This window comes from Bos taurus, chromosome 16 (assembly GCF_002263795.3).
Source record: "Bos taurus isolate L1 Dominette 01449 registration number 42190680 breed Hereford chromosome 16, ARS-UCD2.0, whole genome shotgun sequence".
NCBI classification, from domain to species: Eukaryota; Metazoa; Chordata; class Mammalia; order Artiodactyla; family Bovidae; genus Bos; species Bos taurus.
This window is the reverse complement of record NC_037343.1, coordinates 54,139,288-54,156,626: the sequence shown is the minus strand read 5'-3', so window position 1 is coordinate 54,156,626 and position 17,339 is coordinate 54,139,288. Positions and strand designations below refer to the sequence as shown.

The window sequence follows — 17,339 nt, the reverse complement described above, 5'->3', positions numbered from 1 at the left end:
GGGAATCTATTTGTTCTTGTTGATAAACTGGAGTGAAAACCTGAGGGAGGAAGCCAGAGAGGTGGGGAAATTGGGAAGTTCTTAGGGGGTCTGGTTCTAAGCCTGGCCTAGGGTCTAATCTAACCTAATCCTATGGAGGGGGGTTGTCCCCACATCTGTGGGAAACACCCCACAGATGTAAATGAGGGAATGGCAGTCTGAGATCATACACCTGGACAGGGCAGAGATGGTGTGGGGAGGTGAAAAGTGAAGTATTTCCTGTGATATCAGTAAACAAAGGATGTCATAGTCACCATCAGCTATCGCAGCCCTTCAGTGTGAACCAGTGAGCCCTAGGGGCACTCAGAAAGGAGAATACCTGCACCCTAGCAGACATCAGATTACAGCCATTCCCTACTCTGAGCCCCAAGGAGCTAAGAATGTGAAAAACCAGGATACTGTCCCCTTAGCTGAGATGGATATGAAGGGAATGATTTCAGTGGGCCCAGACTCTTGCATCTTCCCATGCATAGAAACGCCCTAAATTCCTTAACTTGAGATATTTGGTTTTCTTTAATTAATAATCACCTTTTGACCTTCAACAGGTTTCCCTGATAGCTCAGTTGGTAAAGAATCTGCTTGCAATGCAGAAGACCCCAGTTCAATTCCTGGGTTGGGAAGATCCTCTGGAGAAGGAATAGGCTACCCACTCCAGTATCCTGGCCTGGAGAATTTCATAGACTGTGTAGTCCATGGGATCACAAAGAATCGGGCATGACTGAATGACTTTCCCTTTGATGTTCAGACTACCTCCCCTTTGTTGCGAAATTTCTATATAACCTGACTCCTCCCCTTGCATCTTTGGAGTAGTTCTCTCAGAGCTACTTGAGATGTTGCCTCCCAGACAAGAAGTCCTAAAATTCCTACCAAATAAAACATAACTCTCAAACTTTTAGATTGTGACTATTTTTTAAGTTGACAGAGGGGTCCCCAAGGAGCCACGGTATGGCTGGTGGAGGCCGTGCTACCCAGGGCAAGCGTGAACCCTCAGCAGAAATGACGGATGCTTGCTGGAAGCAAGTTCATGCTGGATTTCAAGCCTGAGAGAGACTCCCCATTCCCATAAATATGTAGTGTCTATAGAGCGGGGGTGGGGTATCATTGCTGCCATCAGGCAGGCAGGATCTACCAGAACAACATAGTCTGAGTATTGATGTGGCCTCATTTGTATTCCTGATGAGTGGACCCCAGAGATATGCATGCAAAACTGGCCTCTGACATTTATGCAGACTCGAGCCCCAGATGCAGCTGGGTTTGATAGGCCACTGGCAGTGGGGCTGGGCACTGATTACAACATGTAGAAATGAGAACTGAGCTCCTATGATTACCCGCTGGGGTTGTCAGACTGCTGGCTCTTGGGGCCTGTTATCTGATGCTGGGATTCAAGCTCTGGTCTTGATCTCTGGTCTTGATCTCTTGAAATGGCACCCTTTTCTACGGATGCCCAAGGATTCTGGAGAAGGAGGGAAGGGACCAATCTTTGGTCGGGGTGGGGCATCCCTCCCATTGTTTCATTGTGTTCTTTCTCATCAATTCTGCCAACAAGTCAGTGTTTCTCTAGGACTTGAGGCTCCCAGAGGGTCCCTGGCACAGCCCAAGGCATGAGCTATGGGCACAGGCCTTCGCTCCACTGAAGGCTGACCCTCCACCCCTAAGGGCTCCTTTTGAGGCTGACTGATATCTGATTGCTTCATTCCAATTATGAATACATAATCAAAGGCTTGGATAGGGATGGTGGGTCTGTACTGGGAAAAACACTCCCAACTCAGGCACCAAAGGCTCCAGAGAACAGCTGAGCTCATAACTAACCGCCCTGTGCATGGGAGTGAGGTTTCACCAGAAAAGCACATTGTATTTTTCCCAAGGCCAAAATATAATGACTCATTTACTCCCTGGAAAGGTATGTTTTCAGAAAACAGATCACGTTTGCAAACAGCAGAGAACCCTGTTTATTTTTATTTCTAAAAATTATTTGATATGGAAAACAATGTAAAGTTTGGATGTGTGTTTATTAGCTTGGAGTCTTAAAGAATAAGGCTACCTTGTTGGTTGCCAAAAGATAAAATGCACAGATGTCTGCTTTGGGGCAGTTTCAGTGAGAACAGACCATTTGCAAATAATAAATCACTAATCTTCAAGGCCACTAGAGATCACTTAAAAAAATTTAATGGCAGAGGCCCAAGGCTCAGGGTCTGAGGTTGGCCAGTTGGTGGTGGTGGGATGTTAAGGTAACAGAGTCTTGATGTGTTCTGGGGTCCAGTTAAATGTAATAAAGGTGGAAAAACCATCTACCTCCAGCCACTGACATACCTAAAGTTTAGGCCTATAACACTGGTGTGGAGAAGAGAAAGAAGAGGAGGAGGGGAAGCAGAGGGGGAGGTTCAGGATGAAGAGGAAGAGGGGAAGCAATGGAGAAGGGAAGGGAAAACATGAATATTCAACGCAAACCTCTCCATCACTGGTGATAGCAATCAGTGTGTGTGCCCTTTTTAGCCTTTCTGTATAAAGGCTCCTGTGGACCAGCCGAATAAGGAAGAAACAGCATGTGTGCTCAGTCGCTCAGTTGTGTCCAACTCTTTGTGACCCCATGGACTCTAGCCTGCCAGGCTCCACTGTCCATGGAATTTTCCAGGCAAGAATACTGGTGTGGGTTGCCATTTCCTACTCCAGGGGATCTTCCCGACTCAGGGATAGAACCCACATCTCTTGCGTCTCCTGCATCGACAGGCAGATTCTTTACCACTAATGCCACCTGGGAAGCCCTTGGGAAGAAGCAGTGTCCAGTCCTAGGGCCATGGCCAGGGTGAGTGTCTGCCCTTCTGTCTCTGCTGTGGTACCCAGGCTTACCTGTAACATCTGTGAAGCCTGGACAAGAATACAAATATGCTCCACACACCCATACCTACACATTCATAAGTCATAAAGAAAGATAAACTGCTAAGGCAACACTCCACCCAGCTATCTTGACAAAAATACCTTCTTAATGACTTGGAAGATGTTTAAATGATGATTCTTGAATTCTTGGAAATTTGGTCAGAGCTGCTGCTGCTGCTGCTAAGTCGCTTCAGTCGTGTCTGACTCTGTGCGACCCCATAGACAGCAGCCCACTAGGCTCCTCTGTCCCTGGGATTCCCCAGGCAAGAGTGCTAGAGTGGGTTGCCATTGCCTTCTCTGTTGATCAGAGCACCTGCTGCCAAATCCTACTCCATCCGAATATGTGAATGTGGGGAGAGCTGAGCCATCTAAGACCTCTCCCTTTTTCTTCCCAGCCCCTGCTCCATCTTGACCTCCTAGGTCTTGTATACCTATACTGGATGCCCCAGCCTGAACATCCAGCCTCTGTTCACATGCCCTGCCAACATTCACTGCCTGGCCTTCAGTCCACCCTGTAGGAGGAATGCTTGGAAGGATCCACCGGCCCCCTTCCCCCCACCCCTGCCCTCAAGCTCAGAGTCATTTGTCCAGGGAATTTTGGTGTCTTGAGAATATGCTAGATGAGGGCACTGGTTCTGGGTGGATGTATGTATGCCCTGGCTCCTCTGTCCATGGAATTTACCAGGCAAGAATACTGGAGTGGTTGTCATTTCCTTCTCCAGGGAATCTTCCCAATGCAGGGATTGAAACTGCCTCTCCTGCATTGGCAGGTGGATTCTTTACTGCTGAGTCAGCAGGGAAGTCCTATACTTGTGGTATCCACTATCTTTACAATAAGATGAAATCATTTGTGATGTTGCTGGAATCCTCTGGTCATTAGATCTTAAGGAGAGCAAGGTGGTAAGACAAGATATTTTGGTGGTTTTGACTCTCACAAATGGGTCTACGATGTTGAATTTGAAGCTCAAAATAAACTCATCCTGGGTGCACCCAGAAAATGCAGGCTGCTTTTCCTGAAGTACAGCATACAGCCTCTAGAAATGTGCCACTCTGTGCTGTCCCTGCCAGGCCAGCTCCTGCTGACCTGAGACAAGAATGCAGTTGGGTAGAGAGAGGGTATGCAGTGGTCACAGCATCCTTTGCCAAATCCTACTCCATCACTTATCAACTATGTCCAACTGGGTAATTTATTCACAGGACCAAATCCGATCTCTCAATGACCACATGGAGGCAATGAATCCACAAAGCAGAAATGACAATGGTACCCAACTATGATGATTTATTTGATGTGTCAAGTTGGCTGGGCCCTGGTTCCCAGATGTGAGGTCAAACATTATTCTGGATGTTTTTATGATAGTGTTTTTAGATGAAATTAACATTTCAATCAGTGGACTTTGAGGAAAGCAGATTGCCCACCATAATGTGGGTGGGTCTCGTCATATAAGTTGAAGGCCTTAATAGAACAAAAGACTAACCACCCCCAAGTAAGAGGGGATGTGCAGCAGATGACACCAAACTTGAACTGATACACTAGCTCTTCCCTGGATCTCCAGCCTTCTGCAGATGTGAACTTCTTAGCCTCCACAATCACACAAGCCAATTCCTTAAAATAAATCTGTTCATATATGTGTGTGTGTGTGTGTGTGTGTGTGTGTGTGTGTGTGTATGCATTCTATTGGTTCTGTTTCTTTGGAGAACCCTGATGAATATACTGCCTTACAGGGGTGACTTGCACAAAGGTCTTAGTCCAGCATCTAGCCCAGAGAATGCTCTCAATACACATAAACTTTTAACCAAGAGCATAGCTTTGGAGTCCAATAGCCACAAATCTGTCCTGGCTCTGTTGTGTCCTATAATCTACCACCTTCCCTGAGCCTCGGTTTCCTCATCTATGAAATTGAGAAATGGAATATTTCCTGCCGTATCAGTAAACAAAGGACATCACAGTCATCACTGATTGCAGCCACAGCCAATGGTGAGCTGGTGAACCCCAAGAGAACTCATATCAAAGGAATGATTTCAGTGAGCCCAGACTCTTGTATCTTCCCATAGAACAGCGCTAAACTCCTTAACTTGAGATACCTGGCTTTCTTTAATTAAAATAATCATTTAACATTCAGACTACTTGCTCTTTGTTACAAAACTCATATATATCTGGATCACCCCCTCGCTTCCTTGGAGCAGTTCTCAGGGTTACTTGAGATGCTGCCTACCAAGCTTGAAGTCCTAAAAACCCCCACTGAATAAAACATAACTCTCAACTTTTATAAGGTACATCTTTTTTCAATTAGTCTTGTACAGATGTGAGAGTTGGACCATAAAGACGGCTGAGTGCCAAAGAATTGATGCTTTTGGATTCTGGTGCTAGAGAAGACTTTTGAGAGTCCCTAGACTGTAAGGAGGTCAAAACAGTCAATCTGAAAGGAAATCAATCCTGAATATTCATTGGAAGGACTGATGCTATAGCTGAAGCTCCAATACTTTGGCCACCTGATGTGAAAAGCCAACTCATTGAAAAAGACCCTGAGGCTGGGAAAGATTGAAGGGAGGAGGAGAAGCGGGTGGCAGAGGATGAGATGGCTAGATTGTATCACCAACTCAGTGGACATGAATTTGAGCAAACTGTGGAAGCAGTGGAGGACAGAGGAGCCTGGTGTGCTGCAGTCCATGGGATTGCAAAGAGTCAGACATGACTTAGCAACTGAACAACCATAAGCAGCTCACTCCTGGAGTTGCAAGGTGTTTTGGTAGCACTCAAGTTTGTAAAGTTTATAGTTCATGGTGCCTGGAATTCATTTGTTTGCACTTTCACCCCATATGCATATTGGTTCTGTTCAAATGCTGGAGACACAAAGAGCCTGAGTTCCTGCCCTTGGGGAGCTCATGCTTTAGTCCAGAAAGGTAGACAATAAACATGTACATAAATACGTGGGATAATTTCAGACCATAGTATGTGCTGTGCAAAATATAATACAGGGTAATGTTGTCAACTTAAAAAAAATGCACAACATGAGAATTGTGAGTCAAGTTTTACTTGGGAGCAAAACGAGGACTATAGTCCAGGAGACAGCATCCACATAGCCCTGAGAAACTGCTCCAAAAAGGTAGGAGGGAAGGTCAGTATATATGCGATTTTGGTGAAGAGGGAGTTCATGCAATGAAGCACATACTTTTTTGCAGAAGTTTTCTTCCAGTTGTGAGGAGCAGTCATCACCATGAAGAATTTTAGTGCTTTTCTAGACATGAGGAGATACAATAACTGAGCTCATAAAATCAGCTCCTGAAAATATCTATCTGAAGAACTCTTCTGCCAGTTTTTCCCAGAGCAGAGAGTGCCTCATTTCTGCTCTCCATCCTGATCTCCTTTCAGGAGGTATTGAAAATCAGCAGCTGTGGTAGCACGTGATTTAATCCTTGTAGAGGTAGATGGCAAGGGCCACTTTGTAGTTGACAGTGTGTTGAAAGTGACTCTGAGGAGGTAGCATTTGAGACCCAAATGACACTTGTGGAGACTTGGGAGAGGGACATTCCTGGTGCAGAGGAGGCCCTCAACTGGTATGCAGAATTATCACTATTGCTAATAATATCTTGAGACATAGCAGCGAGTCAGGGAGCACTAAATCATCGCCTACCGTTTGTGCAATGTCACTTCTCAAAAGGTGTTTCCCTAGTTGAGCTAAGCTCCTGGTCAGTGTATTTCCCTGGGTTTGACCACAGACGTTCCTAGGTCCCCCATGGTGCCCCCAGTGCTTAAAGGGAACTTTATATCCAGGAAATGACTGTTTCAACAGGCAATACTTTAAAATTCTTCTTCTTCTCTAGAATCATGTTCTTTCCAAAACTCTGGGTTGCAGTTGGCAGAAATGATGGTTGATGGATACCCAGAAAGCCAGGGAGCTCTCCCCCACTCACCTGTTCATTCAGTATATGACCCCCGGCTTCTGTACTCTGCAGGGCTTTTGTATTTGAGCAAACAACTGAGTCTGCTGACCACAATGAACCACTGGAGGTGGAATGAAGGAATAAAGTAGACTCATTAAGAGGGAACTCATCTACCAGTACCTATTACAACGAGGGTGTAATGCTGTTTCCACAGCTTGGGAGCACCACCTCCCTAGGATTCTGGGAGAAAAACACTATGACTTTGGTAGAGGTCCAGTTGGATTGGGCTACCAAGATTGCACAGTGGTAAAGAATCCACCTGCAAATGCAGGAGATGCAGGTTCAATCCCTGGGTCAGGAAGATCCCCTGGAGAAGGAAATGGAAACCCACTCCAGTATTCTTGCCTGGGGAAAAAGTCCCATGAACCAAGAAGCCTGGTGGGCTACCCCTCCTGGGGTTGCAAAGAGTTGGACAAAACAACTAAACAACAACAAAAATAACAGTTGGATCCAGGGCCTTCAGTTATGTCCCTGGTAGGATACTTCCAGGAGTGGGGATTGGAGATTGTGATGACAGCAAGTCTAAAACCACATAAGTCTCATCTGAGTCTGTGGCCAGGCTGGGGTGGTGCTGGTGATAAACTGTTTTGTGTCTCAAACTCCCATCCTCTGAGCCCTCAGCCCCCTCCTCCATCAACTTTTCTATCTTTCCTACAATGGCCAAACATCAGTGGAGTTCTCTCCCTTGATCAAAAACCGTCTCCAGATACCTTCATTCACAGTAAGGTACAAATGATGGCTGGAGCCTTTCAACAAGAATTCAAGCAGCATCTAATGGTTCAGGATGACCAGTGTGTTTGTCTATATTGTTTTCCCAATGGAAGCATTACCTGCACTGAGGGTGGAGCCCACAGATGTTGCTATTAACTCTAAGATGCTGGCACACTGCTTCACCTGTGCAGAGACTCTGAGAAGACAGCCCCTCAGAGCCAGGGGTCTCCTCCACTGGAGCCAACAATGCTGGTAGCTGAAAGGGTGACCAGGAGTCTCCTCAAGCATGAAGGAGAGAAAGAAGAGTAGGGACGGAGAGTGAAAGAGAAGGAAAGAGGGGATGAAGGGAGAGAGGCAAGGAGGTGGGAAGAGGAGGCAGGATTTAGTGCTCAAAGCAACCCAATCTGAGGTCCCCGGGTGATGGCTGATTTTATGCATCAATTTGTCTAGGTCATAAGGGACCCAAATATTTGGTTAAACATTATTTCCCGATGTGTCTGTGAGGGTATTTCTGGATGCAATTAGTACTTTAATCTGCAGACTGAGTAAACAGATCACCCCCTCCAAAGTGGGTGGGTAGCATCCAATCCATCAAGGGCCTGAATAGAACAAAAAGGTGGAGGAAAGAGGAATTTCTGTCTCTCTTTCTCTCCCTCTCTCTCTCTGCCTGTCTCCTTCTCCCTCGCCCTCTGCCTGACCACTTGATCTGAGTATTTTCCTGCCTTAAACTAGAACTTAACCTTTGGCTCTCCTGGTTCTCAGGCCTTTGGATTCAGACTAGAATCACATCACAAGCATTTTTCATGTCTCCAGCTGACTGGCTGCAGACCATGGGCCTTCTTGGTTTCTATAACTGCCTGAGCCAATTCCTTATAATCCAGACAGATGGACAGACAGACAGATAGATTTCCTATTGGTGCTGTTTCCCTGGAGAGTCCTGGCTAATTCACCCAATCATCCACTCTCGACTGTCTCCAAGTAGTCACTCTGTCATAAGACCTCATTTATTTCCTTCACAGCACTTATCACTACCTGCAATTACTGTTTTGTTTACTTGTTTGTTTTCTGTTTCACCCATAAGAGCATGAGGCCCAAGCCAGCAAGGGCTCTGTCTTCATCATGAAAGGCACACCCGCAGTGCCTGGGCCGGAACACTTAGCAAGCACTCAGTAATTCTCTGTGGAGGCAAAGATGCAAGGGAGCTTCCATATACATGCGTTAATACGTGGTATTTGTTTTTCTCTTTCTGACTTACTCCACTCTGTATGACAGAATCTGCATTCATCTACATCACTACAGATGACCCAATGGTATTCCTTTTTATGGCTGAGTAATATTCCATCGTAGGTACTGATGAGCCTATTTGCAGGGCAGGAATAGAGATGCAGAAGTGGAGCATGGACTTGTGGACACTGGGGGAAGGAGAGGGTGGGCCACGTTGAGAGAGTAGCATCGACATATATACACTACCATGTGTGAAACAGACAGCTAGTGGGGAGCAGCTGGACAGCGCAGGGAGCCCAGCTCAGTGCTCTGTGATGACCTAGAGGGGGAGGATGGGGGTGCGGGTGGGAGGAAAGCTCAAGAGGGAGAGGCTGTATGTATCAGTCAGTCAGTTCGGCCGTTCAGTCGTGTCCGACTCTTTGCGACCCCATAGACTACAGCACACCAGCTGTCCCTGTCCATCACCAACTCCCAGAGCTCGCTCAAACTCATGTCCATCGAGTTGGTGATACGTATACACATAGCTGATTCATGTTGTTGTACAGCAGAAAACTACACAACATTGTAAAGCAATTACACTCCAATTTTAAAAAAAATAAATGTCAGTAAAAACTAAAAGTGAAAAAAAAAATTCAAGGGGAGCAACAGAGAAAGAAACATAAGGAATATATTATGGGAAACAATGGAGAGATGATTCCCAGAAATATCCCAGGAGCTTCTCACCAGTCCCCTGTCTAAGTGTCAGTCCCCAGCAAGATTCGATGATGCTAACACCCATCACCTTGCATCAACCTGCTGGGTGTGTGACATCGTTTCATACCATCTCTGAATCAAAGCACTGCATTCCACATCCTGGAAAACACTGCCTGTCACAGCCTATGCTCCAAAGAAATGTCACACACACCCTAAGGCCACTGATGTAGGTTTTTCAGAAGCCAAGTCCCAGGGTTGGTTTTTTTTTTTTTAAACATTTTGTTGGTCCAAGGTAACCTGCTTTTTGGAATCCTGGCCTCCAGGAAAGTTTATTGCAAGTTCTGGAGATGACAAGTCTGGAATGGTGCTGGCACAGAATGAACAGGTGATGTTCAGTGGAGGTGGGACTCACGGTTGGGGGAGGTGTCAGGGCAAGTGGGAACAACCTGGCTGTACTTTAGAGGGAAGACTCTGAGCAGATCGCAAAGGTATGAATCAACTGTCCTTCCTTTATGAATTGCTACCTTTTAGGATCAGACGAGGATATGACAACCCACTCCAGTATTCTTCCCTAGGAAATCCCATAGACAGTGGAGGCTGGTGGGCTACAGTCTACAGGGTCACAAAGAGTTGGACACGACCAAGTGTCTAAACAACAACAGCAATCTCAGGATAACCATCAGGGTTTGAGTTCTGTCAACAAAGTTTTCCTGACCCACTCACCAAAATAGAATGACAAACACCCTTTGTCCAGGTCTTAGCTTTTTCCTCAGTGCCACTTTAACCAGACATGGGTTGTTCTCTCCAAAACATCTCAAGATGGCCGAAGCCTATTTCAGGAACAGAAGTCCTGCTCCCAGGACTTGAATTCCAGTCCCCACCATCTGGGCTGCTGCCTCTGGGGATGAAGGAGAGGCTGCCTGGTCTCCGAGTCCAAGTAGGAGAAATGGATAGGACAAAGTCATCTTTGCAGGTCAGGCCTTCCAGTCTTCACATCCCCTACGCTGTTCTCAGCTGTCAGCTCCAAAGCCTGACTCAGCCGTCTTCGCCCAGCGCACACATCTCAAGCCACGAGGCAGGCTCTTATCTGGGAATCCTTCCTTGGCTCCTCCACTCTGCAGATTCTAAACTCCAAGATCAGAGGTCTTACCAGATGCACCCAGGGGCCAGGCTTGAAGCATGCGCTCCTCTGGTCACTGATGGTCAGTTCTCCTCCCTTTCAGCATTTCCCTCTCTTCTCAGAGGGGAGCCACCGGCTGGGGTTCAGGAGAGTGAGGAAGGGTTGGGGGTGGCTCAGTCGTCCTCATCCTCATCTTCGTCCTCGGTGTCCTTGTTGGGGGCACACCTCTGGAAGCACTGCACCACAGTGGCCAGGAAGAAGCTGGAGATGATGGCAGCAATGGAGACGGCCACCCCGGAGAAGATGATGACAAACAGGTCTGTGAGTGAGAGGCTGAACTTGCACTCGCTGAAGCTGGCCTCCGACAGCTCGTGCAGGAATATCCTCCTGTTCTCCATGGGCAGGGAGCACTGGATTTCATCCAGGCCTGTGAAAAAGGCAGGAAGAATGAGAGAGAGGTTTAGACTGTGTCTAAGGATGGCCCAAAAGTCAGCAAGGTGAGTGCTGACCAAGTGCAAACCAGGCGCATCACCCAAACACAAAAGGGGGACAAAGCAGACTTGAATGCAATTTAGACTGTTTCAAAAGGCCTCACAGTAATCACATGGTAGAATCCAGAATGTGCTGGTCTCCCTTGACCCGCTTCAAGATACAGGTCCCCAACATCCAGGTCACAGACAGGTACCTCCTATCAGATCAGCAGCAATATAGGATTAGAAGTGAAGGGCACAATGAATATAATGCATTTGAATCACCCCCAAACCATCCATCCATCCCTTTGCCCACCCCCGCCCATCAGCCCATGGAAAAATTAGTCTTCCATGAAATCAGGCCCTATTGCCAAAAGGGTGGGAACCACCGCTTTAAGGCATGGCACTCTTGATTTTGAATCACTAAGAATGGTTGATGGAAGGGAATATCATCTTTTTAGGGTTTAGAAGCTCAGTAGACCCTAATCCAGATCTGATAATATCCAACCTTGCAGGTGAGGCAGAGGCCGTGGGATGTATAGGGCCAATGCCAACCAATGATGGCACACTTAGTTTGTAGGGTAGCTTCCCAAGAAGAATGCCAGCCTCCTTTTCACTGCTACCCAGGCGAAACTGAACAATCAGTGTAGCATCACAGAGACTGCACTCACTACCCTAGAAGAGTAGTGGGGAAAATAAGCCTACATCCAAATGTGACCTTCAGTATATAGTTAGAAGCTGGGATGAAGTTCCTGTGTGCTTCAGAAGCACCTGAAGACTATACTGAAATTCAGATTCTCAGGCTCCACCTCTTGGAAAATCCAATTCAGCAGGTTTGGAGTGGGACCCTAGGCTCTGCATTTTTAATAACCATGAGATTCTGATGTTGCTGGTCCCCAAGGCACACTTGAGAAACATTATCTTCTCGTTGATGAGGAAGAGTGTGAGGGGTTTTGAGAGACAGTTTCTGGGACACCTACCCCACTACAACCAGAGAAGTCCTTGCAATCTCTGTCTCTTATATTGGGTCCCTTTAAGATCTCACTTGAAAAGTGAGATTAAAAAGAAGTTTTAATCTTGCTTGCTAATTTAAAAAGAAGTTTCAAACCCACAGGCCCCCCAAAATATTACACCTGGATATGTGCTAAGAAAGTGCTTCATCAGTTCAGTCACTCAGTCGTGTCTGACTCTTTGAGACCCCGTGGACTGCAACATGCCAGGCCTCCCTGTCCATCACCAACTCCTGGAGTTTACTCAAACTCATGTTCATTGAGTCAGTGTTGCCATCCAGCCATCTCATCCTCTCTCATCCCTTTCTCCTCCCACCTTCAATCTTTCCCAGCATCAGGTCTTTTCAAATGAGTCAGTTCTTCACATCAGGTGGCCAAAGTATTAGAGTTTCAGCTTCAACATCAGTCCTTCCAATGAATATTCAGGACTGATTTCTTTAGGATGGACTGCATAGCAGCAACAATAAATGCAATCTAGAGCTTACCAGGGGCTTCCCTGGTGGCTTAGACAGTAGAGAATCTGCCTGCAATGCGGGAGACCCAGGTTCTATCCCTGGGTTGGGAAGGTCCCCTGGAGAAGGAAATGGCAACCCATTCCAGTATTCTTGCCTAGAGGATTCCATGAACAGAGGAACCTGGTGAGTTACAGTCCATGGGGACACAGCCAGACATGACTGAGCGACTAACATACACACACACACACAAAGCTTACCATAGGCTAGGCACTGTTCTAAGCACCTCACATATAACAAATCATTTAATACTCACAACTCCATGAGACAGGTCCTGCTATCATCCCCATTTTAAAGATGAGGAAACAGGTTCAGAGAGGTAAAGTAACTTGTTCAAAGCAGGACAGCTGGTAAGCGGCCTAGCTTTAACTCAAATAATCTGCCTCCAGTATACCTGGCCTATAGCCACTATGCCTCCAAAAGGAACAGAAAAGGGTTGTGGGGCTGGAAAAGATAGACAAGAAGACACGGGCCAGGGGGCACAGGAAGCCAATGCTGCCTTCCCATGATTGCCACCAAGAGGAATGGTGGCGACAGAAGTTGTCGGTCACCTGGGGGTGAGGGACATGTTCCTAGTGTAATGGGTTTATGACATTTTAGATACCTCTGGAGGACTGCTCCCCTATCAGTAAACTGTTCCTCCTGGGGTACCCCATCTGCCATCAAGCAAAGTGGGAGGACAGCTAGAGAACTGCAGGTTGGTGAATTTTACCCCTTCCACTTACTTGTAGGAGCCTAAAGCTGAGACTTGTCTGGGACAAAGGACCATCTTTAGAAGGCATGGTCAGTTAAGGTCTAAAGGATGAGAAGGAACCAGCCATGGAAGAAGAGTCCAGACAGAGAAGAAGGAAGCTGGTAAAGAACTCAAGACATGGGGAAAAGTTCACCTGGGGCTGCAGAGTGAGCCAAGGGGAATTTAGCAAGAGCTGGGGTAGGAGAGATGGACATGGGCTGAGCCCCCGAGAACCTGGGTCTCCAAATAAATACTATGAACTGAGGCCTACCTCCACCAGCAATCCTGTTATGGACTGGACTAAACCTCCCCACACCCCAGATTTATGTGTTGAAGCCCTAACATGACTATATTGGGACACCAGGTCCTTTAAGGTCTTTATGAAGGTAATTAAGGCTAAATGGGGTCATAAGGGTGGGGCTCTGATCAGGACTGGTGTCCTTATAAGAAGGGACAGTAGAGAGTGCTCTCTCTCTGCACGTGAAAAGTCCATCTGCAAGTCAGGAAGAAAGACCTCAGCAGAAACCAACTCTACCCACACCTTGATCTGGACTCCTAGTCTCTGAAACTGTGATAAAATAAATCCCTATTGTTTAAGCCCCCCAGTCTGTGTTATTTTGTTATGGCAGCCCTAGTAGACTAATGACAATCCTCACTGTACACAAATAAAAGATATAGACTTGTGTTAGTATTAAACAGTTGTTCATTGTTCAATTAAAAATTAAATTAAACAATTAAAAATTGTTTTAATTAAATTGTTTTAATTAAACAATTAAAAAGTTAAATTAAACAATTAAAAATTGTTCATTACCAAGCATAATCTACACATCCTGATGTATATTTAATACGAACTATATATTAATACAAAGTCAAATTACTGCCGTATTTCACAAACTTCAAATATAAGAAAATGTATAATAGTAAAATGCATGATATTAAATGAATAAAAAGGTCAGCTGTGTCTCTGATCTGGAAGAGGAGAGAAAAATAAACTAGTAGTAACTAACATTCATACTGCCTTACTACATGCAAACACTATTTTAAGTACTATATGCATATTAACTCTGAATTCTCACAATTATTACTATGCCCATTTTATGGATGAGAAAACTGAACCACAGAGAATCCATATACCTTGCCTTCAGCAACACAGTTTCACAGAGATGTAAAGACACTGTTTTCACATTAAGCTCACCTGCCTGCAATTTCTGTTTACCTTTGACTTCCTCTCCGTTCTCAGGAAAACTTCAATTGTCCTCTTTTTCAGTGCTTCCTGGTTTCAGAAAGCTGCCTTCAATCCATCTCCAGGGGGACTTCCTCACACCTCACTAATTAGCTGGTCTTTATTGTGTATCTCTCCTTCTATCTCAGAAATGGAAGATGGAGGCAGACTGGCTGAGCGTCACCTTCCTTCTGCCCTCACCCACCTTTTATGTAGTCTATAGCCAACCCATTGATGTTCTCCTTCCAATGGGAACCATTGCCTAGAGACCAGATTCATGTTCCCTCCTCTCCCTGAATCAGTGCCTACCTTAGATATCCAGGGAATTACCTGGACCAGAGCTCTGCAGGTTTCTCCAATTTACACTTGACAATGTTTCTGCCTATTTATTTTATTAAGCCAAGCTTTTGCTTACCTCTAAGCCTTTTAAAGGAGAAGGCAATGGCACCCCACTCCAGTACTCTTGCCTGGAAAATCCCATGGATGGAGGAGCCTGGTAGGCTGCAGTCCATGAGATCGCTAAGAGTCAGACACGACTGAGTGACTTCACTTTCACTTTTCACTTTCATGCATTGGAGAAGGAAATGGCAACCCACTCCAGTGTTCTGGCCTGGAGAATCCCAGGGACGGGGGAGCCTGGTGGGCTGCCGTCTATGGGGTCACGCAGTCGGACACGACTGAAGCGACTTAACAGCAGCAACAGCAAGCCTTTTAAATGCAGTTAAACAAAACCAGAGAACTTTAAAAGAGAGTTTTAGTGAGGGTCCCTCGCAGACACTGTTTTCTTCAACGGAAAATTGAGAAAATCAATTGATTTGCCTCTTCTTAGCATCCACCCCACCCTTCAAGTAAACAAGATGGACACCAACGGACTGCATGAAGCCCAGGCAGCTTCTAAAACCAAGGTAATATTTGCAATTTTCAAAGCCATAGTAGGTCATTATGACCCAGAGAAAAGGTCCAGAAGTCCTTTTTTCAATGAGCTGTATTAACTTGCCAACAACCACCCCCAAAAAACAACACAAGTCCACAAAGCCTGCCATTTAAATCCACCTTTGCCGATAACAACTCCTCAAGTCGATTCTGATTTCTCTAAGTTCTTTGTGCCTTGAGATTAGACTTGGCATTTTTACAAAGAGACACCTTTAGAAAATGTCATCTCCGATTTCTCTGTGGCTAGAGAAAACAGGCTTGTTTGAAAAACACCATACACAAGCCCACCAGGAGTGGGAGGCTGTGGACACACGCTTGATGAAGCCATTACGATAAGACATACTGACTTAATGGGTTTTTTTATTTCACAAAGGGCAGAGAAATGAGAGTCAGCAGGGCCCAGAGGAGGGGGGCAGGGCACTGCTGTCAGGCCGTCTAAGGACACATTCAAGGCTGGCTGCAGAACTCAGGAGCTGGAGTCATCTTTCTCTGGGGTCACCTCTTCTCTCCAGCAGGAGTTACTCGTCCAGGGTTTCTCAACCTCGGTACTACTGACATTCAGGCCTAGATAACTCTTTGGTGTAGGGGGCTGTCCTACACACTGCAGGATGTTATCATTGTCCCTGCCCTCTGCCCAGTAGATGCCAGCATCCTTACCCAGTGTGACAATCAATAATGTCTCCAGACAGTGCTACATGTCCCCATGAGGAGGGCAGGGAAGGAAACAGAATTTCCTGGTTGAGAACTGCTGCTTTCAACTGAAATGCTCAGCTAAATAGATAACTTTCTAAGGCAGGGCTACTGTTAGCTACTAGGCACACATTTAGTTGTTAAATGGCTTTTAAATTCATGCATTAAACAAAACTGGTAAGGCTTTATGCTAGATACAAAAAAAAAAAATAAGAAAGGAGAAAAAGGCAGGAAGGAAGAAAAAGGAAGGAATGCCATATTGCAAATGGCTGGTCCCAACTGAGTCAAAACTGGGTAGAAAATAGAACTAAGAAAGCCCAGGGGAGACCCAGAGGCACCCTGGGAAGATTTCTAAAAACAAAGACATACACATCTCCCAATCCAGTGAGCCCTCACTCATTTCCCAGACTGCGAAGAATGCGTGTGCAGGGGGGAGATAGCACTTATTGAGCACCTTCTATGTTCTGATGCAGTGCACACCCCTTAACACATGACACTTATAACTGACCTCCCTTGGGGAGGTGAGTGGCATTATCATCAATTCATAGGCGAGGAAGCAGGCCTCAGAAATCTTGGCACTTCATGTACTATTGAATAAGGAAAGCCTGAATTAACTTACCTCTCAGCTCTGTTTTACTCCAAAGCCTGTGTTTTTCCTGTCACCTTGTATCTAGCATAAAGCCTTTCCTGTCACCTGTGTTGCCTGTAATGCTGAAGAAAGGGACACATTCAGCCTCAAGAAGCTTATAATCTGGCATGCCTGTGTGTTCAGTCATCCAGTCGTGTCCTACTCTTTGTGACCCCATGGACTGTAGCCCACCAGGCTCCTCTGTCCATGGGATTCCCCAGGCAAGAATACTGGAGTAGGTTGCCATTTCCTCCTCCAGGGCTTCTTCCCAACCCAGGGATCAAGCCCACTCCTCCTTTGTCTCCTGCATTGATTGACAGGTGGATTCTTTACCACTAGGCCACCTGGAAAGCTATAGTCTGACAGAGGAGCCTAAACTTAAAAACAGCAAGCAATGGAGAAGATGATGCATGATTGAGAATTGAGTATGGGCTTTACAAATTCAGAGAATAAAGAGCTGAATGTCTGGAAGATAGGATAAGTATTCATCCATATTAATGGAATAAACGAGTTATCTTTGAGTTGGAGGATCATTGGA

At 45.9% G+C, this 17,339-nt stretch overlaps 1 protein-coding gene across 1 annotated transcript in view; it reads right to left on the bottom strand.

Moving 5' to 3' along the window:
• Positions 1–1,972: 1,972 nt before the first annotated feature.
• Positions 1,973–17,339, bottom strand: part of LRRC38 (leucine rich repeat containing 38) — a 43,159-nt gene continuing 27,792 nt past the window's right edge. The window contains exon 2 of the mRNA XM_024976851.2: positions 1,973–11,030. Coding sequence (XP_024832619.1) covers positions 10,777–11,030 — 254 coding nt within the window. The 3' untranslated portion in view covers positions 1,973–10,776. The remainder of the gene's footprint in view (positions 11,031–17,339) is intronic.